Consider the following 27,013-nt stretch of genomic DNA (forward strand, 5'->3'; position numbering starts at 1 on the left):
TGTCTTCAAACCATGCATTGAAGACTCCCTTAGAAGAATCTTAAAAGCAAAACAACCAAAAATGCACAGCACAGACTTCCTCAAGGTCCATCACAGGGAAGATCTGAGCTTCTTCTTCTTTTCCTTTTTCCTAGGATACTGCTGTCCTCTCCTGCTCACCTCTCAGGTGCATGTCTACAGCACAGCAGACTAAAGGTGACACCAGCACACAAGCTGGTGTTTTGCTGGGGACCAAACAGCATAGCCCCACTCACCCAGAGCACATACAGCCCCAGGAAGCAAGTTTGCTAATCAGAGGCTCTGTAATCTCTTGAAAAATTAATATTTTCATCAGCTTTATTTCTGTCTGTTTACCCACTTCATCTCTGCTATGGTTTTCCACAAGCTTTGCTGGGTATTTGGCAGGAGAAAGATGTGAGTGGCTGTGTGCAGAAATAAAGAGGGAGAGACACACTGGGGGGTGACTGGAAAGGAGACTGGAGCAGAAGGAGGACTAAATTGGGCTGGAGTGTGACCAGCATGCTTGCGGTTGCCCTCGTACTGAAATCCACTTGTATTGCTGCCTCTGCCCTTCTATCCTTTTCATCCAGTACATGCAGCACAGTGCCCCCTCCACCTGTCCTTGAGGTCTTCTTAGAGCTGCCATTCCCCTCTAATTCCTTGCAGTGAGCTCAGTGCAAACCAACCCTTGTGTCCATCCCATTGCCCAGGAGTAGAACAAGCTAGGAGGTGGTTTTGGCTAGCCTTTGTCAAGGGCTGCTTGTGAACCATGAGAAGTATAGAACACAATAAATGAGCCTGTGCACTTCTCTCAGCATTTCAGTGCATTAGAGATTTAACAGGAGTCAAGCTGGGCCCAAAAACTGGGGTATGTCTCTGAAGCATGTGGGTTAAGTATTACTTTGTGTCACCTCTAGTTCTCGTCCAAGTACTGACGCCTCTGTGTGTGCAATTCCAGAGTGAGACTCCTGGTCACCTTAATGCCCTAGCAGTGCAAGCAGGGCTTTAATGCCAGGCCCAGGCATAGGGAAAGCTGAAGCAGAAAACCATAGTGGCTTCTCACAGCCTGTTCCTAGGCTGGTAATGAAAAAGGGGAAGTTTACACAGGCAGCTGAGCCAGCCTGAATTTGGGCAATAGAAAATATGCCTGCATCTACTCTAGTTTCTCCTTTAGGTGTACTGTGATGCCTGGGAGTTGCTTGGTGACTGTGGGATGTGCCTTTGAGCATGGAGTATGAGTATATAGTGCATAAGGTGACCTAGCTCAGGAGTGTATCCATCCACACACCCACCCATCCAACATCCATCCCTAAGCATGCACCTACCGAGAGGCTATCTGGCCAGGCCTGTCTGAAGCTATGCTGGTTCTAGCATGTCTTTGTCCATGGCCTGTCCCTTTGCTCCTCTCCATGCACTCATTCCCCACATTGCAGAGCGACATGCGGGCAATGGTGTGGAATGCCCACATGCATTTGTCCTTTGCTCACCTTGGCACTAGGCCTCTCTCTTTTGCAGGGGAGCTCTGCTAACAGACCTGCTTGCCCACGGGAGGGAAGGCCTGCTGGGATCACTCTGCTTTTTCTGCAAGCTTGATTTCTTTGGAATCATTGTTGGGTTTTTTTTTCCCTATTCACCCCCTCCCTCCCAAATCCCATACCTCTGTTATCCTGGTTGATTTTTGTTTTTAGAGAGAGTGCTTAGACAGCTGTATTAATCATGCAAGCCCAGCCATGTGTAATGTGCTTTATCAACAGCAGAGCAGACACTGAATGGCAACCAATTCACAAGCAGGCCCGGTGCAGTGCCTGAGCTGGGAAGATAAACCTGCTGCTTCCCAAACCAACTTACCGTCATGGGTTAGTGAATGGAGAGACTGTTCACTTGGGACAATAACCAGAGGGGAGGCCAAGTTGTTAAGCAAATTCTTGAGTGGTTTACACTGAAAATGCAAGGGGGAGGAGGATGAAGGTGGGAATTACTTTTGGGTCATTTTCTCTTGGAGGTGGGAGGAATCTTTGTTGTGTGCCTTAGGTATTAAATCAAGATGACAGTGGCTGGTCTTCATTCTCCTTCTTGCAGCCCTCCATACTTTGGTCCCAGGCAGCCTGGCTGGCAGCTCAACATGGCAAGTAAGGAGAGGGAGAAAGGATTAAGGCAGACCTGCTGTGCAGTGGGAGTAAGTGGCCTTTACTGTCTCTGAAGAGGAAGGTTCAGTTGATGGCTTTGGAAACTCATCTAACATACAGATGGTTTACCAGGATATGAGTATCCTCTGGGCTGATGATACCTGTCTCATAATGGTTATAGCCTGCCAGAGCTCAGCTCTGCAGTGCAATCTGTCCGTGCTACAAAGCTGACACTATCAATGTCCCCTACTGGACAACTGATTTTTGTCAGCAGTTGCTCTTCCATGGGTTTGTTTTTAATCTTTGCAGTGCAGTTGTGTGTTTTTTTCCCCCACTGGTTTCACCTAACTTTCACTGTCCCATCTGACTCTTGTGCTCCATCCTCTGTTTTGCAGGGCTGTTCTGGATGCATGCAAGGCCTGCACCTGTGACTAAACAGACTTTGAAATGCCTTCCCTATCCCAGAGCAAGGACCCAGCTCAGAGGAATATATTTCTGGGACTTTCAGTCTCAGTTCCTACCCTCTGCCGCTGCTTTTCCTCATTCCCTAGATTCTCCACAGCATTGCTACTGGAGAAGGTTATGCAAATATATGCAACCCAGGGCTCATTTGGAATAAATCAATCTAAATTAAAATTAATGAACAAAAAGTACAGAAACAGATCAAGCAATAAAGTAATTTCTCTCTCTTCCCCCCTGTGCCTCTCTTTTTTATTTTTCTGTAAGAAAATATGGTTTCTTTTCTTTATGCTTTTTTTGGGGGAGTAGAAAATACAGACTGCTTTTTATTATTTTTAAGCAACCTCAGCAAACAGAAAGTGTGTGTTGCTACCCAGAAAAAAAACATCAAGCAATGTTAGTAGTTTTAACAGAAATAAATCTTGGCATTTCTGTTTCAGATGCATCCCTATGACCCCTTTTGGAAGACATTATCATCGCCTCTTGACTTGCTCACTTCAAACCACATGGTCAAAATAAGATACAGTGCCATCCCTTGATGGTCCCTATGAAATAGCAAGAAACAATTAATATGATGTTGGCTTTCTGCCTTCACCCTGTCTTGTCCTTCCTATTCCTTTGGCCTGAAAGCCCTGCAGGCTTGGCATCTGATGCAGCCCCTTCCTTCAGTGCCTGCAGACCTGGCAGGGATGGATTAAACCTGAGGACAAAAGCATCGCACTGCCTGCAGATGCAGCCTTCTCTGCAGGGACCAAATGGAGCATGCACGTTTTGGAAAATCTGGCTGGATAACAGCAGCAGGAAGTAAGGACAGCTGTGAATTGTGCTTCCCACCCAGGGTCAGGGGTGTCATCAAATGCCTGGGGCTCAGCCAGCTTTCAGGGAAGAGAAGCATGCTCCAACTAGGTGTACATCACTGCAGAGTGTCAAGAATTCAGAGGCCATAGCTCAGCTGTTGGAGTACATCTGAGCTATGGCCTCTGAATTCCTGAGAATGTATGGAAATACCAGACTTGGACATGACTCCAGAACATGCTCTCCTGTGTCTGGTTCCTATCATCATTATTCTTCTCTGATGGTAGTTTCTATGTCAGGACCATGGCAAGAAAACAGTAGCAATTTTGACCAGCTTACGCTATGGTTTCCCTACCTCTCTCAGCTTGTTTGTTTCAATCAGTGCAAAAGCTTGGGTTTTCATTGACCTTTTCTTGGGCCCCCACTGAGAAAGCAGCCTCTGGCCGCAGTGAAAAGGACTCCAGAGACGAGATGGGTTCTTTAGCTGGCCACACCATACTGGGAAGGCTGGTTTCTGTGAACTGTTTCCACACAACTGCCGAGTCAGCAAACCCCCATAGCATGTTAACTCTTTACAGTCTGCACTCTCTCAAGTATTCCCCCATACTTCTCTCCTTAGCTTTGAAATATTCAGATGTTCATCCTTTTGCCACAGCAGACCTCACTGACATGAAAGGTGCTTGCTCAGCAGAACTGAGGCAGTCATGCACTACAGAAAAGCAAAGGAGAGCAGGGATAGGTGCAGGCGACCACTGCAGCAGATGAGCTTTCTTCTCAATGGCTTAGACCTCCACAGGCAGGGAAGACGACTGACAAGATATTAGAAGGAAAGATGCTCTCTGTTTCCCAGTCTGGTCATCAGATCCAAATGAACATCTCTTTTCTCCCTTCCTCCCAGCTCCCACCCGCCTGATGGAGGCATTAGTGACAGTACAGGCTACATGGGCTACAGCTAAATGGAGACTAGCTAAGATCTACAGCCATACAGGGTCATTCTCCAATCAGTGTGCAGAAATATTCATTCTCCTTTCCCCATCCCCTCTCCACTAATTATAAACACACTATTGCTATAAATCTGTGGTCCCCCTGTTGATGGCCATGACTTTGGTCAGGCCCCTAAGACTGGTATACTTGATGGCCTGCAGGCAGCCCAGGATGTGCAGCTTTCTGGATGTGCTGTTTCCTGCGCAGCACAGCATCGCCCTTGCAGAGCTCCAAGGGCTTCCAGGATAACCAGGCAGAGAAAACCTCAAGTTAGTCTGTGGTAAGCCCTCATCATGAAACTCCTGCAAGGAGGATTCATGGATTTTGGAGCCCATTGTTCTGGCTAATCCATCCTGCCATGGACACTAGTAGCCAGCAATGCACCCAAGTGGTCAAGAGGGCCAGCAGCTCTTTGCCCACAACGAAAAGTCAATTGTCCAGCAGGAGTAGGGAGCTGATTGTGCCCTTCTACTTAGTGAGGCTGCAGCTTGAGTACTGTGTTTTGGGTCATGCAGTAAAAAAGAGACATTGAGGTGCTAGAGCAGGTCCACAAAGGTGGTGAGTGGGCTGGAGATCGTGCCTTAAGAGGGGTTGTTCAACCTGGAGAAAGGAAGGGTAAGAGAAGATCTTATTGTTACCTACAACAGCCAAAAAGGAGGTTGTAGTGAGTTGGGTGTTGGTCTTTTCTCCCAAGTAACTAGTGATAGGATGAGAGGAAATGGCTTCAAGTTGTGCCAGAGGGAGGTTTGGTTTGGATATTAGGAAAATTTTCTTTACTGCAAAAGTGGTCAGGCACTGGAACAAGCTGCCCAGGGAGGTGGTTGGGTCATCATTTATGAAGGTGTTCAAACATAGCACTTTGGGGCATGGTTAATTGGGCATGGTGGTGTTGGTTTGACGGTTGGACTTGATGATCTTAGAGATCTTTTTCAACCTTAATGATTCTCTGACTCTATGATAAACACAGCAGAGTGAGTCGATGTTCAAACAGCTGAGGACAAGGGAGAGTGGAAGACAGAGGTGGAGCTAATGCCAAAATTGTGACAGACACAACTGAGGTTCAACGCTGATCCCTCCTGCCTTGTTGTTGGCAGGTGTGCTGTGGAATGAGCAAATTCTCATTTTTCAGAAGGAAAACCCTTTTGAAAAGTGATACAATGATTGAGTAGGGTCTCCTTAGTGACAGTCAGGTCTTGTGTCATCTCATTATAACATTCTATTACAGTGCAGACAGGAAAATGTGATGATGTGGCATCATCCCAGAAGACATTTCAGGGCATTTTTGAGTGCCTGGATGCAAAATCAGGAGAGATGGAAAATTTACCAAGGACCATTCAGTTCAGAGCTGAATCAGCTGAGCTCCACCTGCCTTTTAGGAAACTGCCTCATCAGATTCAAATCCCAAGTGTTTAGTTGAATGGGCTGCTTCTGAGTCTCCAGCCTGCCTGACAGCAAGATGTTTCCACAGCAGCTATCTAATGATAGCAATGCTTAGCTTGACTACAGTGTTCTCCATTTCAAAACACTTTCTTGTTAAATTGATGCTCAAAATCCCACAGGGCAGGGAAGTGTTACCAAGGCATAAGAGAAATGGAAAGAAATTGAGGGAGAAATAGGGAGGAGACTGTAATTCTGGTCATTGAGGAGAGGTAATTTGAGAGCTGAGAACCACATCTTAGAACATAACTCCTCAGGAAAAAAAAGGTCTAACGAGAAAATTTCATGCATAAGGTTTCTTTGAAGGTGAACAGCAAAGTAAAAGCAAATGTGGAGATGAGTACCAATATCTTTGTTGAACTCCCACATTGGAGAAGATGGTGTGGGGTTCAGAAAGAGAGATGAAGTCCAGAGCATTTAAAATCTGCTTTCCCCACTCTGCAAAATCTTCTGTGCGTCTTGAGTCACTGGAGATATCCCAATATTTGTCACTACAAATTCCTGGAGACATCCTCACAGAAGTGATGCCATGCCAGGATGTCATAGAATCATAGAATCAGTCAGGGTTGGAAGGGACCACAAGGATCATCTACTTTCAACCCCCTGGCCATGGGCAGGGACACACTACTCTAGATTAGGCTGGCCACAGCCTCATCCAGCCTGGCCTTAAACACCTCCAGGGATGGGGCCTCAAACACCTCCCTGGGCAACCCATTCCAGCCTCTCAACACTCTCATGCTCAGCAACTTCCTTCTCACATCCACTCTGAATCTCCCCACCTCCAACTTTGCTCCATTCCCCCTAGTCCTGGCACTCCTTGATAGCCTAAAGTCCCTCCCCAGTGTTTTTGTAGGCCCCTTCAGATACTGGAAGGCCACAAGAAGGTCACCTGGGAGCCTCCTCTTCTCCAGACTGAACAGCTCCAACTCTTTCAGTCTGTCCTCTCAGCAGAGCTGTTCCAGCCCTCTGAGCATCCTCCTGGCCCTTATCTGGACACACTCCAGCACATCCACATCCCTCTTGTAATAGGAGCTCCAGAACTGGATGCAATACTCCAGGTGGAGTCTCAGCAGAGTGGAGTGGAGGGGGAGAATCATCTCCCTCGACCTGCTGGCCGCACTTCTCCTGATGCAGCCCTAGATCAGGCTGGCCAGAGCCTCATCCAGCCTGGCCTGAAACACCTCCAGGGATGGGGCCTCAACCACCTCCCTGGAGAATTCATGTCCTTCAAGATGATCTCAGGAGAGTGAGTAGGAACAGGAATAGGAAAAAAAAATAACAGCTTCAAAGACAGAGGGGGAAGTGTTTTAAAGGATTGACTAAAGCTGTGCAGGGTGGCCTTGGCAGTGTGATTAGAAGGGTATTTGCTATGGAAATCCTGGCATCACTCACTTGCAGTTTTTCACTTTATCATTTAGGTTAAGGGGCTACTAATTCAAACCCAGCTGTAAACAGGGCTAACTATGAAAAAGATTAACATCTCCTGCCTGTGGAATTTAAAGATATACAATAAAAGTAATAGTAAAAAGAAAGAGCTCTGGGTTTTCCATCAGACAAAAATATTTGTCTGCTTTAGAAAAGAACTGGAGAACTCCTCAAAACCTTACATCCCAAACAGCCTCAGCAACTTTAATTTCGTACCCAAGCACAAGTTTCATTTGCAATACATACAGTAATGATGTTTAATTGGATTTATTTTTCCACACTAGATTCCCAATGGCCTACTTTACTCCTTTTCTCAGCTCCTTGAATTTTATTTACAAATCACTCTCTGGGATTTAGTTGTAATGGTAGCTTGAATTCTCCCTCTCCCCCCACCCCCCTCCTTATTTTGTAGGTACTTTTCTTTAATTGTATTTGTGGATTTGCCTTTTAAATAGGCAATTGTGACTACATCCTGAGCCTGAATAAGTTGCCAAGAGCAGAGTTTGATTTGAAAACGGCAGTGTAGTTAAATGGAGCTGGTTTAACACCCAGCATTTATTGTGCTCTACATGGGAGTACCTGCAGGTGCTTTACTTGGGCAGGTGCTTTTGTGCAAAACAACTTGGGTCCCTAATACTCTACCCCAAAGCTCTGCACAGACATTAACTATTTAGGCTTCTGAACATCCCATGGGCTGAGTGCATCTTTGTCATAGGGTGGTAAAACAAAGATACTGAGAAGAGCTCCAGGCCAAGGGTTTTGAAGTGCATGTGGGGACTGACTGACTTATTGGTGGTTTAGTTTCAGATGCTGTTGCCTGCTTTCTGACTGTACCCAGTTTCTGCACTTCTCCAGAATCTCAACTTCACATCTAGGCCTCACATTTCCTGTGGATGTTGGGGCTGTGCTGCCCAGACCTGAAGCATGCTTGGACAGCCTGGAGACAGGGAAAATAATCTGTTTTGCCTTCATGCCTTCTTTCCTTGGAATAAAACAAACAGTAGCACCTCACCATGTGCCTCTTTTCACCCTCTCTGCCTCAAATGCAGCACTATGTGACTGGCAGACTGGAGCAGTACAACAGAGGAGCAAGAAAACAAAGTGTCTCCCCATCAAGGGTTTGCACAACTGAAAGTGAAAACAGCTCTTGGCTGCCATTTAAATTTAACTTGTCCCTTATGTTGTCTCTACAAAATTTTAGGTCTGCTTACACTTTTGTGGGCAAAGACAGCTTAGGATGAGAATATTTATCAAGAATAGGTAGCTCTGCAGGCAAACTGAACCTCACTGAAGACTGTCCAGACACAGGTGTGGACACAATCCTATGGCTCAAAGCTTGGCTAAAGGTTGTTGCTGTTTAGGTGACTGGGTCCTTTTTTTTTTTAAAGAGAGGGGGAAAGGGAAGGATGAGGAAGGTGAGCAGAAGAGACCAAATTACATGTAGAGGAAAGGGAAAAGCTTGTTTTGCCCATCCCTAGCTCTGAGCATTTGATGGAGAATGACCCGGCTAAAAAGCTACTTCAACATAAAGCATATACTGACCTGGAAAAGGATTGGGGAGTGTGGGTAAAACTCGTTCTAAGGGGGGAAAAAAAACAATAAGCAACATGCAGGAGAAAAGGAAAAGCCACTTTTCACACCAAGCAAGCAGCAGATACAAACCTGATGGAGCTGTCCATTCCCAAGTTAAAGGCACTAGAGTAGGTTTCATAGACAGAGCATTTTTCTAGCAACACACCTAATACACATCGAAATCCCCTGGGACTGGGAGTCAGAGAGAAGTCATTCAACAAGCTAAACAAATAATATCCACACAGCAAGAGGGATTAAGCACCTGCAGTGAAGGTAATTGGAGTTGATGGGCCACATCTCCCCTCTGACTTTCAAGACCACACGTGTCATCACACTACAGCTCTTAGATACATTTCTGGTTGGAAGCTAGTCTTGGCAGAGAGGTGTGTTGTGAAAGTCCTCCATGGGTAGCTGCTGCCTCCCCAGAACCTTCCCCACAACGAGTTTCTTGCCAGTGACAGGTCTCCTGAGAATCTCAGCGTGGGGGAGCAGTCACCTTTGTGAATCCTCAGGGGCACTCTGCTTCTTTTGAGCTTTTGTATTCTGAGAGGAGAGGAGTTTCTGCGGACTCATCACCCTCTGCTTATGCACGGAGCCTGCTGTTTTATTTAGAGGTTTCTTTTCCAATGCATCCTCATTATACGTCACAGCAGGACTTTGTTATACGTCACTGCTAGCTTCACACTTTGTTTCTTCCACACAAGGATCTCAAAAGAATTGCAGAGACACTGAGGGAAATCAGTGTCAGAGACCTCAATCCGAGGCTAATGATAGTTTTAATTCTGCAAAGCAGATCATGCAGCTGATGCACAGAGCAAGGAAGCTGTTTGCCCAAGGTCCAGTGATGAACTGTTAGCGGAGCAAGGCGGAGAACCAAGAATACAAGTCTACCAGGCTTGACTCTGATCACTGGGGCTGCTTTCATTATTCCAGAGTTTTCTGCATACCTTGCACTAAGACAAGTTCCTACTCATGGGCTGAGCAGTAGGTAGACATCAGAATGTGGTTTAATGGCCATGGTGGTCTTAAGGTGGGAGTTGGACTCAATGATCTTAGAGATCTTCTCCACGTGAAACAATCTTTCTGTGATTTAGCGGTAGAGAATGCCACTATACAGCAGCTCACAGGCCTGGAGCAGTGACTTGTCTCCTGGCCTACACGCAAGGACAGTACTAAGATCAGTGTTTATGGACACAGAACTTGGCAGGACAAGTCATATTATTCTTCAACCAACCCAGGCCAAGCTATTTGGAGGCAAATACACAGCACTCTTGGTGCAAAGAGGTATTTTCTGGCTTACTGTAGCCCATAGTAATATAGCATATCAGGCCCCTGCCTGTGGTGCTGGCAGATCTCCTGCCCTTACGGTGGTAATAGAGCTGTTTGAATCCACAGCAGGCACAAGGGAGATTGTCTCTTGCCTAGAAGATACAGGGCTAGCCTGAATCGCTGTGTTTATGCAGCAACAGGGGACTATTGTTCTGCGAAAGCAGGCTGTTGTGCTGACATGACTTCCTTCTTATTTAGTTTGGTTAAATAACTCAGCTCCCCTTTACCTTCTTCCTGCACAGCAGGCTGCAGACTGCACAGTGTAAGCAGTAAAAAGCAAAGCACTACAGCCTCATTATCATGCTGCTTTCTATTCAATGACTTTACCTCTGTTCCTCTTGCCCGCTGTGTGCTGCCTTTATTGCTTCACCCTTGCTTGTTAGCAGTGTCTCAGCCTTGCCCCATCTGCCTGCCCACCCTAACCACTTTCCTCGTCTCCTGAGTCTTTTAGCAGTTATTGACACAGTCTTTGCACTGAGATGCTAAAACAGATTTTGGCCAGGCTTAGGGTCCAAACCTTAGCAGCTACCACCATAAATGAAAGCGTGGGCAGTTAGGAGAAGGGGTGTAAGGATGTGTACACAGCTAGCTCTTGTGCTCCTGGAGTGAAAACAAACAATTACATGTTAGAGGCAAATGCCAGCTCTTTTTAGGACTATCTCTTGCCTTTTTCAGTAAAGAGACATTTCTTAATATCCAATCTGAATCATAATACCCTCCCTGCAAGAGTAGTTGGGCATTGGAATAGGTTGCTTAGAGAGGTGGTAGAATCACTATCCCTGAAGGTGTTCAAGAAACATGTGGATACTGCACTTGAGGACATGGCTTACTGGCAATAGTCATATTAGATTGACAGTTGGACTTGATGACCCTGAAGGTCTTTTCCAACTAAAGCATTCCGTGATTCCATGTTCCTATGATTCTATGACCAAAACTGCTGGACTGCAATGATAACTCTGCCTGAAGCCTCTCAAGGAGGCAGGGGTGGGATGCTATCTGCTGCTGCTTCCAATCGGCGTGGACCTCACCAGCTGCTGCTTCACCTCTGCATTTCCTTACTTCCTGAAGGATGCAGAGGATGCAAGCAGCAGAGAGAGTGGCAGGGGACCTGCTGAGGTGGCAGTCTCCTATAACTGAGACAATTTAGCCAGCAGGACTTCATAAGGATGTGCAGCAGTGTCCTATTGTCTCCCGTTTTATCTTCTGGGATGGGCTAGCTCTGTGGGAGGCGAAGGGCAATTAATGTGGAAAAGCTGCCATTTCTTTTCTCTGCCTTGCTCGAGTGCACCAGGTGCTGCTCTGTGTGCCTGTGTGGGTGTGTGTGCTTGCACATGGGTGTGTAGATCCCGAGTACCCCACCCAGTGCATGCGTACCTATACATACTCATCTGTCTGTCAACCGACGGATCTAGGCGCTTGTACGGCAGATGTGTACCTGGTATGGATACAAGTAGTTAAGGTTGGACTTGATCATCTTGACTGAGGGGAAGGGGGGTGTGAGAGGTGTGTGGATGAAACACTGGAAGGCTGCACTGCCATCCAATGAGATCTGGACAGGCTGAATAGCTGGGCAAAGGGGAACCTCATGAAGCTCAGTAAGGACAAGTGCAGGGTCCTGCTTCTGGGGAGGAATAACAACCGGCACCAGTACAGACTAGGGATTGTCCTGCTGAAAAGCAGCTCCACAGAGAAAGACTTTGGAGTCTTGGTGGACAGCAAGTTCTCCATGGGACAGCAATGTGTCCTTGTGGCCAAGAGGGCCAATGGCACCCTGGAGTGCATTAAGAAAAGTGTGTCCAGCAGGTCTAGGGAGCTTCTTCTCCCCCTCTACTCTGCATTGGTGAGACTACACCTGGAGTATTGTGCCCAGTTTTGGGGTCCCCAATTCAAGGAGGCAGGGATCTGCTAGAGAGAGTCCAACCGAGAGCTTAAGGATGACTGTGGGACTTGAACGTCTCTCTGAGAGAACTGAGGCTGTTTAGTCTTGAGAAGAGAAGGCTGAGAGGGCGTCTTATCAACAGCTATAAATACCTGGGATGTGGGTGCCAAGATGAAGCTGCCAGTCTCTTTTTGGTGGTGCCCTGTGATAGGACAAGGAACAATGGGTACAAGCTACAACACAGGAGGTTCCACTTCAACAGGAGGAGACACTTCTTTATGGTGAGGGTACTGGAGTACTGGAAGAGGCTGCCCAGAGAGGCTGTGGAGTCTCCTTCTCTGGACACTTTCAAAATCCACCTGGATGTGTTTTTGTGTGGCCTGTCCTAGGTGATCCTGCTTTGGCATCAGAGTTGGACTTGATCTCTGGAGGTCCCTTCCAATCCCTGACATTCTGTGAGTCTGTGATCTCAAAGGTGTCTTCCAACCTGAACAATTCTATGGTTCTATTTCTGTGTAGGATGAGTTGTTAAGATACAAATGGCAACTTTTAGTCAATGCTTTTCACAGCACTCTGTTAGCTGAGTGGAATGAAATAATTTTCTCTCACTCCTAATAAACATAGGGAGAATTTCCCTTTCCCTTCTGCTGCAGCACTACTTTTCCTCCTCTGCTGCTCAGTGATGGCAGCCTTGTCTTGCCTTCTCTCTCAGGTGATTTTCAGCAATCTGTGTTACTGTCCTTTTCCTGAATCTCACAAGTATTCTGTGCTTGGGACTTGCAGAGCTGAATCAACCTACTGGCTCACTAATGCTGTAAAACATGGTGCTGTCTCCCAGCTCCCCATAGCCACATAGGTGTGATATGGTTTCCCATCTTGCATGGACTTTGTCATTTGTTGAATCCTTCCATTATCTAATTCAGCTCAGTACAACAAAAGAAAATGCTTAGGGGCATTTGTGGAGGGTGGGCAGTAAAACTGGATTATTTTTTCCACTGGTTTAGCAGGTTGAACTGGCTCAGTGGCTTGTCCACTGAGTACCAGAATCAGGGAAACTACAAAAGCATGAGGTTGAGAGCAGGGTGAGCATAGAAGGCATGGAAGCAAGTTATGAGATCAAAGTGTGCCTGAGTACCCTCTCTGCAAACATATTCCATATTGCTTTTGGAGACAGGTTCCCGTGTAAGACAGACCTTTAGTATGGCCTTTTTTTATGTGGTTGTAAACTTAGCCTGCAGGACAGAGTATAAATCTCTCCACCTACAGCAGACAATCCTGCTGCTATATCCTGTAAGGAAGATCTAGCTAGCTCAAGGGAGCTGCTCTTGTATTTTAATGTATCTTCTATTCATGACATTGACATCTAAGGTGTTCGGTTTCTCCAAGAGGTTTTCAATACTGGCTGACACAGAATGGTAGTCACACATTTTTCTCTATGGCTAAACTGTTCTCCCACATAATTTTGCTAGTTCCTCTTCTGCCCTCCACCTCAGGCAAAGCTGCCAGTACCTCATTATTAAGTCTCTGGTTGTTTCTTCACTGCTGCCATTCTCTTTTGTCTGACAATGGAACACTAGAGGAATGTTGCCCTACAATGAGCTGGTCCTCTATTTAAAAGAGAAATAAAATCTCTGATTCTAGGGACCAAAAACCACTCCCAAGTATTTGAGTATCTACAGAAACTTGTCACTGCTTTATTTTTCTGCCCAAGTGTGTGGCTGGGAGTGTTCATTACCTGCTATTTCAGCTACTGTGTGCTCACTACAGCATTTTGTTTTCATCTGGGCTTGTAGCTTTTTTCAGCTGCTTTCTGTATGTTTATCTTTATGAGGCTGGATACTCTTCACTCATTTCCCCCTTGATTTCTTAGCCTTAGAAATACCACCTGTATTTTGCCTGAATTTGTTTTTTCCCCTCGTTCTTCCTCACTAACTGTAATGAGAACAGGGATTTCCTGAAACAATATGAAGCAATTGCATGCTGAAGAAATAGGGATTAAACAAGCAACACTAATAAAAGTTAGAAACAGTCCACTGAAAATCATCACATCTCTCTCAGCTCCTGCACTTTTCATTTTTTTCTGTCTCTTGTGAAGTTCTTTAGTGTTTCCCAGCATAAAGAGGCTTTGGATTTCTGAAGGTAAAAATGCTAAACAAAATTCAACAACTTGAAACAACTAAACTTTGGTTCATGCACATGAAAAGAAGGCTAAAATAGGACCCTTGCTGTTGCAAGTCATCCTTAACGGTTGCCACATTTCCTTCTGGAACAGGTATAGGCAATTTTGCAGGATCTCCCTGGGTCTCTTACAGGTTATGCCACTCATTTTACGACCATGGGTAAAACAGTTCTTCACTCCTGCTGCAAAGTGGTGCTAATAACACTCACCAGTTTCTAAAGAAGTTGTGATGTTAAGGTATTCATTGCTAGCAACTCCTTTTGAGATCCTTTGAGGTGAAGTTCTGAAGTCATGCAAAGCGCTTTTCCAGCAAAAGCAGCCCCTCCCCTCCCCCCCCAAGCTGAAATCAGGTATATATACATTTAGCATTATTGGATTTAATCTCCTGTTCTGTTCTGTGATGCATTTCAGCTCATCTGTGTAACAGGAACCAAGGGAGAGGGCCAAATTTAGAATTCAGCCACAAAGAATGGATTCTAAACTTAGCATTATATTAATATCAGCAAGAACAAATCTGGAGTATTTGAAAATTATGTTCCAGATTGCTGCCTGAGGATTTTAGTTGAATCTCACTCATGACAGTCACAAGACCCAGCGTGAAAAGACTTTCAATGTAGAAATCTGCTTTGCATGCTGCAATGCTACAGGAAATCAAGAATGTGTTCTTTTATGATAATATCTCTTCTTCAGAACAAAAAAAAAAAAAAGCATCCCCAAAGCACACCCAAATTCTGCAAAAATTCCAACTGCCTTGAAATAAATCCAGAGCTGGTAAATAAAGAATTCCAATGAATTTATCTTTTTGCACTGTATCTCTTTAAACCAAACCAAACCATTGTGTTTCTGACCACACAGAGCAGAAACTAAACTGAGACTCATGCTAAGACTTCTTTACACAGCTCATCTTTTCTCCGTTGAAAAGGGCATGCAAGTCATGGCCTGAGTGGTTTAATTAGATTTGGGACTCTCAAGGGGAGTAGAGCCCTAAGTTGCTTTTGTGTGTCTTTGTGTACATTCATGCTGTCCATCCTGCTCTAGTCTGTTTCTGGTGGCAGTAACAATATGTGGTCCAAGTTGAGCTCAAGTTATGGACCTGGAATCATGAACTGCACTTTGAGTATGCCACAGTTTGTATGTGTACATGGAGGGTAGGTGAGGCACACCCTTTAGGGTCAGAATTCAATCAGTTGCAAAATTCACAATCAGCAGGTTAAGTCTGCTCTAGAGCTTGTCTAGGCTCAGCTTCTGTCTGTTAATACTTTCTATGACAAATTCAATCACTGAAAGGTAGCAGACTGAGATCCAAGGAATCTTATTCTGTATTTCATCTGCTGTTACCTTTTCCCACATGTTCTCTATGGTCTGTCTTTTCCCAATTCTTTCCCTTCCATTTTCAAACTAATTTCTCTTTTTCCTGACTCTCTTGTTCTCCTCAGGCTCCGTGGCTAGTTCTCTCCATCTCTCTGAATTACTTGTCATTTCTCAACTGTCACAGATCCTCTGAGCCCTGGCCTTCTGCCTCCATATTAACGGGTCTGTCAGTCTAAAGGGTATTTTGTTTCTAGCTTTAAAACAAACATGGGTTTTATTATTTTAACAAAACCTGACTTTATGGCAGAAAGTCAATCAAAGGGCTTGGCTGGAAACCTTTAAATTTGGATGTTTTTATGTTTCATGACAACTATGAACACATAAGCGTCTGAAAGCCAGTTCATGGCTGGAAGTTTGTGGGGTTGAAGATGGCATGTGGATGCTTTCCTGAGTTTGGGTCACTAGCCTGATCTTTGTGAGAGCACTCTGGACCTCCCTTCACCCACTCCAATACTTACTGTAAAGGTATAGGCTGGCATTTGTGACTCCCAGCTTGTTGGCAGCCACACAGGTGTAGTTCCCATAGTGTTCCTCAGTGACATTGGCCACCATCAGCAGAGACTGGCTCCCCGTGCTCTTTATCTCCAGACCATTGGCGCTGTTTATCCTGTGAAGACAGGGGAAGAGGTGCAATGACAGTTGAGAATTGGGAAGGAAATCATTGCCCATTAGGCAATAAACCAATGCCCAGCTCACAGATGAGGATGGGAGGAGGCAAGAAGGAGACTTGAGAAAAAAGAGACCAAAGAAGACATTGGTGGAGAGCAGGAGGAGGGAATGAAAGGAGTGAAGTGGAGTGAAATGATACTGATAAAGCAGTGGTGAAAGAAGAACAAACAAGGAAAAGAGAGGAAGCCATTACCCAGCATCAGCTCACACTTGGAAATGACCAGCTGGGAGCTAGTCTGTACTTAACAAAATGTTATTAGTGAAACACACCAATTCCTGCATTCCAGTATGCCAACGCTGAGTCACTTCTGTGTTGGTGCACATGGGTCAGGTTGAAACAGAGGATGGTAACACAACCTTCGTAATGTCAGGTCAATGCTCAGGTATTAGGCACAGATCTCTTTTCTCATTTATTGTCATGTGAAAATATGGGTTGCTCAAGTCACATAGACTGGGGAATCTTACACCTCAGCAGCTCCTTCTTCTAGGTAAGGGCATCCAGAGTGGTATTACCTCCTTGGAGATTAACACTGACTATATTATTTGTCTGTCATAGCCTATTTAATGCATGAACAATGTCAGGAAGAAAGCACTATTGATGTTTTAATTGCATATTGGCCCATAATTGACTCAAAGGCAAGAGCTCTGTCCTTTGCACTTCCTTCAGCATTCCCAGTGTAGAGAGGATTTACTTCTTCCAGCTCTGCTTATGATGGCTCTGCCAAGTATGATGGGACCATGGTTTGCAAAGAGTAATTTGCTTGAGGAGAAGAGTTGGGAAGGATGATAGGATCCTTCATTGAGAGGACTGAAAAGGAGAGAAGGGAAGTGGCCAGCTAAAGGTCTCACCTGGTATCATCTCTGTACCACTCAAAATCAGGTGTGGGCACTGCTGATGCCTCGCACCGGAGTAAGGCTTGTCGTCCTGTGGCTGCTTCATTGCTCTTGGATTCTGTGATGGTGGGAGGGTCTGCAGGAAGGAAACACATGGTCACTTGACACACTTCCAGGTGGCATGAAACAGTGAAATTATCTCAGGCTGGCTTCCTCATGCAACCTGTACTGGCCAGTGGAGGTTCATTGCTGCTGCTTGCCATGGCACAAGTTTTTCCCTGCTCCTCTGGAGCATACCTGGTCTTTGAACTCTCCCTCATACTCTGTATTAGCATCACTGTGCACATGCTTCTGCTCAACAACATTGAATAAAGTTCTGTATAAATGCATAGGCACACACAGGCAGAGTTAAGGTTAATGATGGACTTGTGTGATTTATGAATATTTACCTGTGGGTCTCTAGTTCACATGGGCTCATCAGAGAGAAGAAGATGACAGAAAGACTACATCAAGGGTAAAGGAAGACAGCAAAAGGAGTAAAGGAGGAATTTAACACTAGCATGAAAATTATTCTTTGTAGAAGCTCTGCACCTAATGTCAAAACTATAATAAAAAAGGAAAGGACTGAAGCAACTTGTGTGAGACAAAAATACATGAATGGCTTAGAGGGCAAGAGCTGCAGCAGGAGCAGTGGGTGCAACTTTGGGCACCAGGTGGCTTGCTGAGACACTTCCTTTAGCTGTCTAAGGTCACAGATCTTGCCAAACCTTCCTGAACATCATGCTTTGCACAGGCTGCAAGAGGGCTCGCTCATGATTGCTCCATGTGAAGTTTCCCCTCCGTCCATTATGGTGTTCCCACTTCTGTTTACTCTGAAGCCTGAAAGTTATGTCATGGGCAAACAAATCTGGAAGACACACTGATGTGCTCTGCTGGAACTAGGTCTCAGCGCTGGCTGAGTGCCAGGTAGGTTAGGCAGCAGCATCCTCAATCCCAACCCCACGTTCAAAATGTTTCACAACTTGCTTTCCATGTTAAAAAGCAGAATTATTTCTGCTTGGATGCTGAGATGCACCAGGAAGTAAGCACCTTGTCTCTCACCACTAATACTTGCATACCCTGAGATTACAGGGCTGCAACTCAGACATCTGCTTTGCTGAGATTCAACCTCCCACAAAGCACACCCTGTGTGTAAGAGTACAGCTCCACCATCTGTATCCATCCCCAGCAGTGAGAAGCCAAAAGCAAAAACAAAAAGGAAAAAAAAAAAAAAAAGAAATCCAAATGGATTGTGTCAGTCAAGGGAAAAAGAAAAAAAAAAAACAACAACATTCCATCTGGAAAATGCATGGTGAGGAAGTTTGTTTGGAGCACATGAGCCACCGCGGTGTGATCCTTTGCCTGACCTTAGTCGGGACTTTATGCAGGGCCGTAGGGATGCTGCAGCGTGCCCCCTCACACCATCAATATTAATGAGTGTACAGAAATAGGAGCCTACGTCCAAAGGCTCTGGGTTCACGTAAATATTTGAATTTGCCAAGGAGGAGAGGTGCTAAAAGGATAGGGAAGGTGATTTTTCAAGCATCCTGCTTCAATTTGGTGGTTGGTTTTTTTTTTTGCTTGAGCAGTATATCTTCTTGTCATCTGCAGCAAGACAAACCTTTTCCATTTCACTGACTCCAGCAGAAGAGGGGAATCACAAATTGAACAGGCACCTTTCTGTGGGCTGAGAAAATGACTCAGGCATGTTGTGCTCCTTGGGCTGCTGCCAGGGAACCCAGCCCCTTTACTCTGAGCAGTCCCTGCCTTAGCCACCGTCCTCACCTTTTGAAAAGACAGAACCCAGACAGCAGGACAGATTGTACCTCAGCCACCACTGCTTTTGTTACAGCACTGCTGGCACTGAGGCTGCCTGCTCAGCAAAGGACAGTCTGCTTGCTGCAGTGCTTGCCCAGGGGAAACCATCCGACTGGACTCAGAAAGCAGCTGCTCTGTGTTTAGCTGTTTGCTGCTGGGGAAGCCAGGAGGGCTTTTCCTTTCCTTCCCACCACAATCTCTTAGACTTAGATCAAGGCCTCAGCTTCTCTGTCTGTGCTGTGCAAGGGCCGTTACTCCGGAAGCCTGAAGGTGGTAGTGTGAGACCAGAGCAGAGCAAGGATGCTCTCTCCTGCAGTCTGGGCTGACAAGCTATGGGCTTCACCGGTCAGTGGATCGTAAGAGGTGGCTAGGAGGCTCCTAGCTCCGTTTTTCAAACGGTCAGGCTCCGTTTTTCAAACTTGCTGTAGTTTTTCCACTTTCTGCTGTTAGTGATGTAGTTTAAGGAAGCAAGATAAGAAAGATCACAGGATCATAGGATGTTAGGGGTTGGAAGGGACCCAAGGAGATCATAGAGTCCAACCCCCCTGCAGAGCAGGACCACACAATCTAGAACAGATCACAGAGGAATGCATCCATTCGAGCCTTGAAAGTCTCCAGAGATGGAGATGTATGCAGATATCTAGCTTTCAGTCCTCACACAAGACTGATTTGTTTCCTATGCATAGCCCTCACAGAATTGTAGGATTCTTTATATTGGAAGAGACCTTTAAGATGATCAAGTCCAACCATTAACCCAATACTGCCAAATCTGCTGCTAAACTTCTTCAAAATGAGACTTTGAGTTCTCAGCAGTGTGTCTAGTTTAAACTAACAGATTAAATTAAAAAAAAAAAAAAAGATAATATTTAGCTTCTATATCAGGAAATAAGAAAGAAAAAAAAAAAGCAAAACCAACCAACAAGAAAACAAAACCCCAAATCTACCTTCCTGACAGAGAAATAGAATCAAAGAATCATAGAATAAACCAGATTGTAAGAGACCCCCAAGATCATCCAGTCCAACCTAGCACCCAGCCCTGTCCAATCAGCTAGACCATGGCACTAAGTGCCTCAGCCAGGCTTTTTTTGTTTGGGAAAGAATCATAGAATCATAGAATCAGCCAGGTTGGAAGAGACCCCCAAGATCATCCAGTCCAACCTAGCACCCAGCCCTATCCAGTCAACTAGACCATGGCACTAAGTGCCCCAGCCAGACTTCTGTTGAACACCTCCAGGGACAGTGACTCCACCACCTCCCTGGGCAGCCCATTCCAATGCCAATCACTCTCTCTGGCAACAACTTCCTCCTAACATCCAGCCTAGACCTACCCGGCACAACTTGAGACTGTGTCCCCTTGTTCTGTTGCTGGTTGCCTGGGAGAAGAGACCAACCCCCACCTGGCTACAGCCTCCCTTCAGGCAGTTGTAGACAGCAATGAGGTCCCCCCTAAGCCTTCTCTTCTCCAGCCTAAACACTCCCAGCTCCCTCAGCCTCTCCACACAGGTTTGTGTTCCAGGCCCCTCACCAGCTTTGTTGCCCTTCTCTGGACACGTTCCAGCACCTCAACATCTCTCTTGAATTGAGTGGCCCAGAACTGGACACATTATTCAAGGTGTGGCCTGACCTGTGTTGAGTCCAGGGGATGAATAACCTCCTTTGTCCTACTGGCCACACTGTTCCTGATACGGGCCAGGATGCCATTTGATGATGCACTCCTGACCTCTTCAACATTTCCCCCTTTATTTTCAAATGAGAGATCTGTCCTGAAGGAGTTTTTGAAGTTGTTTATATTACAACTTTGGCCACATAATAATATTACAATGCTCTACCCCACTGTATTTATTTATTTTTTTTGTATTCCATCAGTAAAAATGTTTAAGGTCTTGCTGTAGCATTATGAGTTGAAACTAAGTCAAAATCAAACATTCTGACTTTATATACAAACAATCTGTTTCAAGCATGCTAAATGCATGGATAAAATTATGCTTCACACAAATATTTGAAAATATTAATTGGTTCTTATGAAATATCTTAGGCTTATAAACTCAGCTGGTTTTAACAGGGAAAAAAAACAACAACCAAACACCCTCCAACAGTTTTAGTGCAAAAATCTGCTGCTACAGTTTCACAGGAATACCAGATTTGGCCCATGAAGCAGCTGGTGTTAAACCACTGCCACCCAGTTTCTAAGGAAACTACACAAATCTCTGGGGATTCTGAAAATGCTGCAGGGAGCCTATAACCTTGACTCCTAAGCAGGACAGGCAAGCTGATTTGATGTGATGGCCCAAAGGGAGAGAAAGAGATGACGAGTAAGAATGGTACTAAAAAGGTGCTAAAATCACCTGCAGTGGCAAATGAGACTGGGATGTGCTGAAACTCTTCATGCCGCCAGCTCCCTGCCCTAACCTACTTCCTGAGAGTGCGACCTATGAGTCAAGGCCATGCCTGTGCACTCTGAAACATCTCTGTAACCATCTCCAGTTTCAGTTTAAATTAATATTCTGGTGTGTATACTGAAGAAGATCAAGAGAGGATATACTTCCCATGCATCTGTGCCTGCTGTGTGAAAGTATTAGCCACCAACCAGGGAAACAGAGCAGGTAGAGGAGGATATTCCCTTTAAATCACTCCAATGCCAAATACGAGCCATAGAAATATGGACATGGACACAGACATGTAGTACGTCAGGCTGGATGTGAGAAGGAAGTTGTTCAGCATGAGAGTGGTGAAAGCCTGGAATAGGTTGCCCAGGGAGGTGGTTGAAGCCCTGTCCCTGGAGGTGTTTAAAGCCAGGCTGCACGGGGCTCTGTCCAGCCTGACTTAGGGTAGAGTGTCCCTGCCCATGGCAGGGGGGTTGAAACTAGATGATCCTTGTGGTCCCTTCCAACACTGACTGATTCTATGATTCTATGACTGTAAGAGTAACAGCATTCTGAAGTATCTTGTGCCACTGTCAGAGGAGCATACCAGCAAAGTGAGGTGGGTTACATATGAGCAACGAGATCCATGCCCCAATCATACAAATGTGGGTGTAAGACACACAGCTAACTGTACCTCAGTGTTTTTAAGTGATTCCACCTAAAAACTGTGCCTCTCAGTGAGGCACTTTTCCGTATTGCATTGGTGTATGGAGGGCCTCTTAGAATCATAGAATCATAGAATCAACCAGGTTGGAAGAGACCTCCAAGATCATCCAGTCCAACCTAGCACCCAGCCCTAGCCAGTCAACTAGACCATGGCACTAAGTGCCTTATCCAGTCTTTTCTTGAAGACCCCCAGGGACGGTGCCTCCACCACCTCCCTGGGCAGCCCATTCCAATGGGAAATCACTCTCTCTGTGAAGAACTTCTTCCTAACATCCAGCCTATACCTACCCTGGCACAACTTGAGACTGTGTCCCCTTGTTCTATTGCTGGTTGCCTGGGAGAAGAGGCCACCCCCCACCTGGCTACAATGCCCCTTCAGGTAGTTGTAGACAGTAATAAGATCACCCCTGAGCCTCCTCTTCGCCAGGCTAAACAGGCCCAGCTTAGAGAGGGCTTTGTGCTAATGACCTAAGACCTGCATAGAAGTCAAATTTTTGCACCCTCTCATTAATACATGGCTCTACTGCACAACCTCCCAGGGCCCTGGACTCTGCTACCCATGTAGGCATTGCTGAGATGCTTGTGGCTGCAGGCATGCATGTGTTTGTTCTGAGCCAGCTGAGCCCTCCCTTATCTCTCCTTGCTGCCTTACTGAAGCTTCTCTTTATGCTACTGTTCTCCTGAATATCAATGAGTGAAAACAAGGCATCGCCAGCATTTCTGAGGGCAGAGACAGGGACACCTCACAGCCCCTCTTATTTTACTCCCGTCTCTCTCTTTTTCTTTCTTTTATATATCAACCAGGTTAAAGCACAGACTATACCCTTTGCTAAGTGTCTGATTGCAGATAGTCTCCACAACTCTCCCAACTCCTTTTTACATAACATAATATACTGTAAATCCAGAAAGCCTTATCTGTGTATTCTAAAGTCTCCACTGCCCATGGGCAAAGTTCTCCCTGTTGATGTGCTCCAGTTGTGATGTACTCACAGTTCACAGTGACCCGGACTTGCTTGACGTCTGCTGAAGCAACCTCGTTGGCAGCTTTGCATTCGTACTTGCCCGACTGCTCTCGCGTGATGCCTAGGATCTCCAGGTACTCTTCCTCACCTTCGAATTCTCTCCCTGGTAGGACAGAAAAACACAGAGAGTGGCTTTGTTAGTCACTCAGATTTGGGAATAATTCTGCTTAATTGCTGTGAAGGAAAAATCACAACAGGGATTCTGCAAAGAACAGTGGTGAGGGATTTTAAAGTTACTTCAGAAGCTGTATCAGCAAGACACTATCATTTTGCTACGTTATGGAACACTTGGCTTCTCAAAATCTGGAAAGAAGCACCCAAGTGGTACCAAAGTGTTGTATCTCACAGGCTGTCCAGGCCAAGAAGCAAAACCTCCACCATGTGAAACCAGTGGTGTGATGGCTGAGTACCAGGTGAGGTTAGTTTGGCTGACGGGCTGGTTCGGGGCCAGCAGGGTCCTCAGATGTGGTGGTGTATTGTCAGCATCCTTTTCTCCACTGTAAAACCCTGAAAAATGTCTTTCTGCCTCTCAGAGCAACCACCACCCTGAAGTGCCATTGATCAGATCGAGCTACTGTTAAACATGGCCAACCTGAGAGAAACAAAGTGTAATTTGATCCACAGAGGCCAATAATCATCAGGAATCCCTGATGTACTGCACAAAGCAAATGACATATTTAAGCTGTGCTGCCTCGCTAACACAGTTTTGAAAGCAGTGACTTGAGTGTCAGGGTTAGAGCCAGGGGCAGGAATCAGGGGAGGTCTGTGGCCTTGCTTTTAATTCACTGTATGACCCTGGGTGAGTCACTTCCCCTGCTCTCCCTCTGTGAACTGTGGCTAATAACTGTCCTCTGCCATCATGTTGTGGTCAGAGAAGGGTGTTGAGGTTAACCCACATAAAACACATTAGAATTGTTGGATGCAAGGTGCCAGGGAAGTGTGAAATATTAGGTTTCTTTTAACTAGCCTGTTCCTTCAGTAAGCAAAATAAGGCTCCTCCTGAAAACAATCCGAACCACATTGGCAGCAGTGTAAAGGGAGATGTTTCCCTCCTCTGAGGGAGCTGCAGGCGTTGCTCTGCAACGTGCAAAGCCACAAGCCCCAGCTGCATGCCTTTGTATGTAGGGAAAGAATCCCTAAAACCTTCCAAGGATAAAGGCCAGATTTGGGAAAAAAAAAAAAAAAAACAAAGCAAAACAAAAAAACTCAGCCTCCAAGAGCTCCCATTCGGGTTCCTCAGAGAGCAGACAGATTTTCTAGAGCACCACCCTGCTCAATATGTGACATGAACCAAGCTAGGAGCAGGTGTCTATCTGTTGGAGGGTAGGAGAGCCCTGCAGAGGGACCTGGCCAGGCTGGATGGGTGGGCAGAGGCCAATGGGATGAGATTTAACAAGGCCAAGTGCAGGGTTCTGCACTTTGGCCACAACAACCCCAAGCAGCACTACAGGCTGGGGACTGAGTGGCTGGAGAGCAGCCAGGAGTAAAGGGACCTGGGGGTACTGATAGATAGTAGCTGAAGATGAGCCAGCAGTGTGCCCAGGTGGCCAAGAGAGCCAATGGCATCCTGGCCTGCATCAGGAACAGTGTGGCCAGTAGGACAAGGGAGGTTATTCTCCCCCTGTACACAACACTGGTCAGGCCACACCTTGAGTACTGTGTCCAGTTCTGGGCTACTCAATTCAAGAGAGATGTTGAGATACTGGAACGTGTCCAGAGAAGGGGAACAAAGCTGGTGAGGGGCCTGGAGCACAGCCCTGTGAGGAGAGGCTGAGGGAGCTGGGGGTGTTTAGCCTGGAGAAGAGGAGGCTCAGGGGTGACCTCATTGCTGCCTACAACTACCTGAAGGGAGGCTGCAGCCAGATGGGGGTTGGCCTCTTCTCCCAGGCAACCAGCAATAGAACAAGGGGACACAGTCTCAAGTTGTGCTGGGGGAGGTCTAGGCTGGATGTTAGGAGGAAGTTGTTGGCAGAGAGAGTGATTGGCATTGGAATGGGCTGCCCAGGGAGGTGGAGGAGTCACCGTCCCTGGAGGTGTTCAAGAGAAGACTGGCTGAGGCATTTAGTGACATGGTCTAGATGACTGGATAGGGCTGGGTGCTAGGTTGGATCTTGGATGACCTTTGAGGTCTCTTCCAACTTGGTTAAGTCTGTGATTCTATGTGCCGAGCACTTCAAGTAAGTGTTTAGAGTTGTTTGGTGGAGTTCACATAGTGCCTTTGAGGATGGGGCTGTTGTCCTTGGTTCTGTGGCATCAGGTGAAAGCAACGAGCAAGGCCTGTCTGTAGAGCCGAAGTGACCGTGGAACCACCTGCAGTCAGTCCCATCACACAACCACAGGGCTGCTGCAGCGCATTGGCCAAGGCAGGCTGGTCACATACATGCTGGTGACGGCAGCTGCATGCATTTCCCTTCTGCATCAGAGACAGGGACTCCAACAATTTCAGAATCTGCTCAGGACTCTATTCCTCACACGATTATTTTTGCCCTTTTTTTTTTTCCTCCCCAGGCAATTTTCAGAACCATTCTAGGGGAAAACTACCCCACATCATGGAGACTCAGCATGAAAACAGCAATGTAGCTATTAGACTCATGCAAAGGCACAGCTTCCCCTCTCTTTCAATGGGGCTAACCAGCAGCTCTTTTTGCAGCTCCTATCAGATGTTCAGGTGTGTGGAAATCTCATTGCTATCTCTAAAACTTACAGATGGTTTGAAGCAGGGTTTCAGAATCACGAAACATTCAGGTTGGAAAAGATCCCCCCCCAGGATCACCAAGTCCAACCAATATCCCTACTCTACAAGGTTCACCCTGAACCATATCCCCAAGCACCACATCCAAATGACTTGTAAACACATCCAGGGGCAGTGACTCAACCACTTCCCTGGGCAGCTCATTCCAATGCCTGACCACTCTTGCTGTGAAAAAATGTTTCCTAATGTCCAGTGTAAACCTACCCAGTTGCAGCTTGAGGCCATTCCTTCTTGTTCTATCACTAATTGGAGTCACTGTCCCTGGAGGTGTTGAAGCAAAGCCTGGCTGAGGCACTTAGTACCATGGTCTAATTGACTGGACAGGGCTGGGTGCTAGGTTGGACCAGATGATCTTGGAAGTCTCTTTCAACCTCTCCACAATGTCCTTCCAGATAGCTCTAGGCAGTGATGAGGTCTTCCCTCAGCCCCCTCTTTTTTGAACTAACAGCCTGCTGAAGGGTTTTACTACATGGCAGCAGTGTATTTTACAAGTAGGGAGGCAAAGCTGGCTGCTGCTGCCCACCCAGTGCTCTCAATCTTCTGCTGTGCACTGAGGCTAATGCCAGGGAGAGTCAGTGGAGAAGGGAGCAGGGTGAGATTTTTCACAGCCACTTTTTATCGATGCAACTCATGAATATGTTAGTGAATCTTAGACCCTGTAGAACCAGAGTTAGGTGAATCATAGTACTGGAAGGGACTTGTCACCAGCTAGCCCGTTCTCTAACCTCAAGACAGGACATAAGGGTCATGTCAGGGAGACAGCCATCCTCTGCCCTCCAGTGGCAGAGCCTGCAGCTGCTCCAGACATCTGTTCCCATGCTTTGCTGTCCTTACCTCTGCAGCAGTTCCTCTGAAGTTTGACCTGAGTCTCCCTTGCTGCAATTTAAAGCTATTATTTTTGTCTTAGCCACTACAGACAAAAAGAACAAATCATCCCCTCCTTCTCTGCAATGGTCTTTTAACAACTTTTAAATCACTTACATTCCTCCTTCAGTTGTCATCTGTCCCCCCACCCCCCTCCCCCCTTTTTTTTTTTTTTGTTTTTGGTCTTTCAACCTTCCTCTGTAGGTGAGGCTTTTTTTAGACCCTTGATCATTCTTTTCTTTGCTTTTAGACCTCTCTGACAAGTTCACATTTTTCTGGGAGAGCAATACTCCAAACCGAACACAGCATTTCAGAGGAGGTATCGCCATGGCTGAACAGAAATGCAGGACTTGCATCCCAAATTCAGCAC

General features: G+C 46.1%; 1 protein-coding gene across 5 annotated transcripts in view; it reads right to left on the reverse strand.

Moving 5' to 3' along the window:
- LSAMP (limbic system associated membrane protein) overlaps positions 1 to 27,013 on the reverse strand; it is a 1,399,195-nt gene that overhangs the window by 20,317 nt on the left and 1,351,865 nt on the right. For 3 of the 5 annotated variants that reach the window (XM_064143281.1, XM_064143283.1, XM_064143280.1), the window contains 4 exons: positions 22,996 to 23,130; positions 17,075 to 17,195; positions 16,015 to 16,163; positions 8,769 to 8,804 (listed from right to left, as the gene is read on the reverse strand). In XM_064143281.1, coding sequence (XP_063999351.1) covers positions 8,769 to 8,804; positions 16,015 to 16,163; positions 17,075 to 17,195; positions 22,996 to 23,130 — 441 coding nt within the window. Of the gene's footprint in view, positions 1 to 4,944; positions 4,965 to 8,768; positions 8,805 to 16,014; positions 16,164 to 17,074; positions 17,196 to 22,995; positions 23,131 to 27,013 lie in introns of those variants that run through there. The other 2 variants (XM_064143284.1, XM_064143282.1) reach the window with 2 other exon arrangements.

This window comes from Pogoniulus pusillus, chromosome 5, assembly GCF_015220805.1.
Source record: "Pogoniulus pusillus isolate bPogPus1 chromosome 5, bPogPus1.pri, whole genome shotgun sequence".
In the NCBI taxonomy this organism is placed as follows: Eukaryota; Metazoa; Chordata; class Aves; order Piciformes; family Lybiidae; genus Pogoniulus; species Pogoniulus pusillus.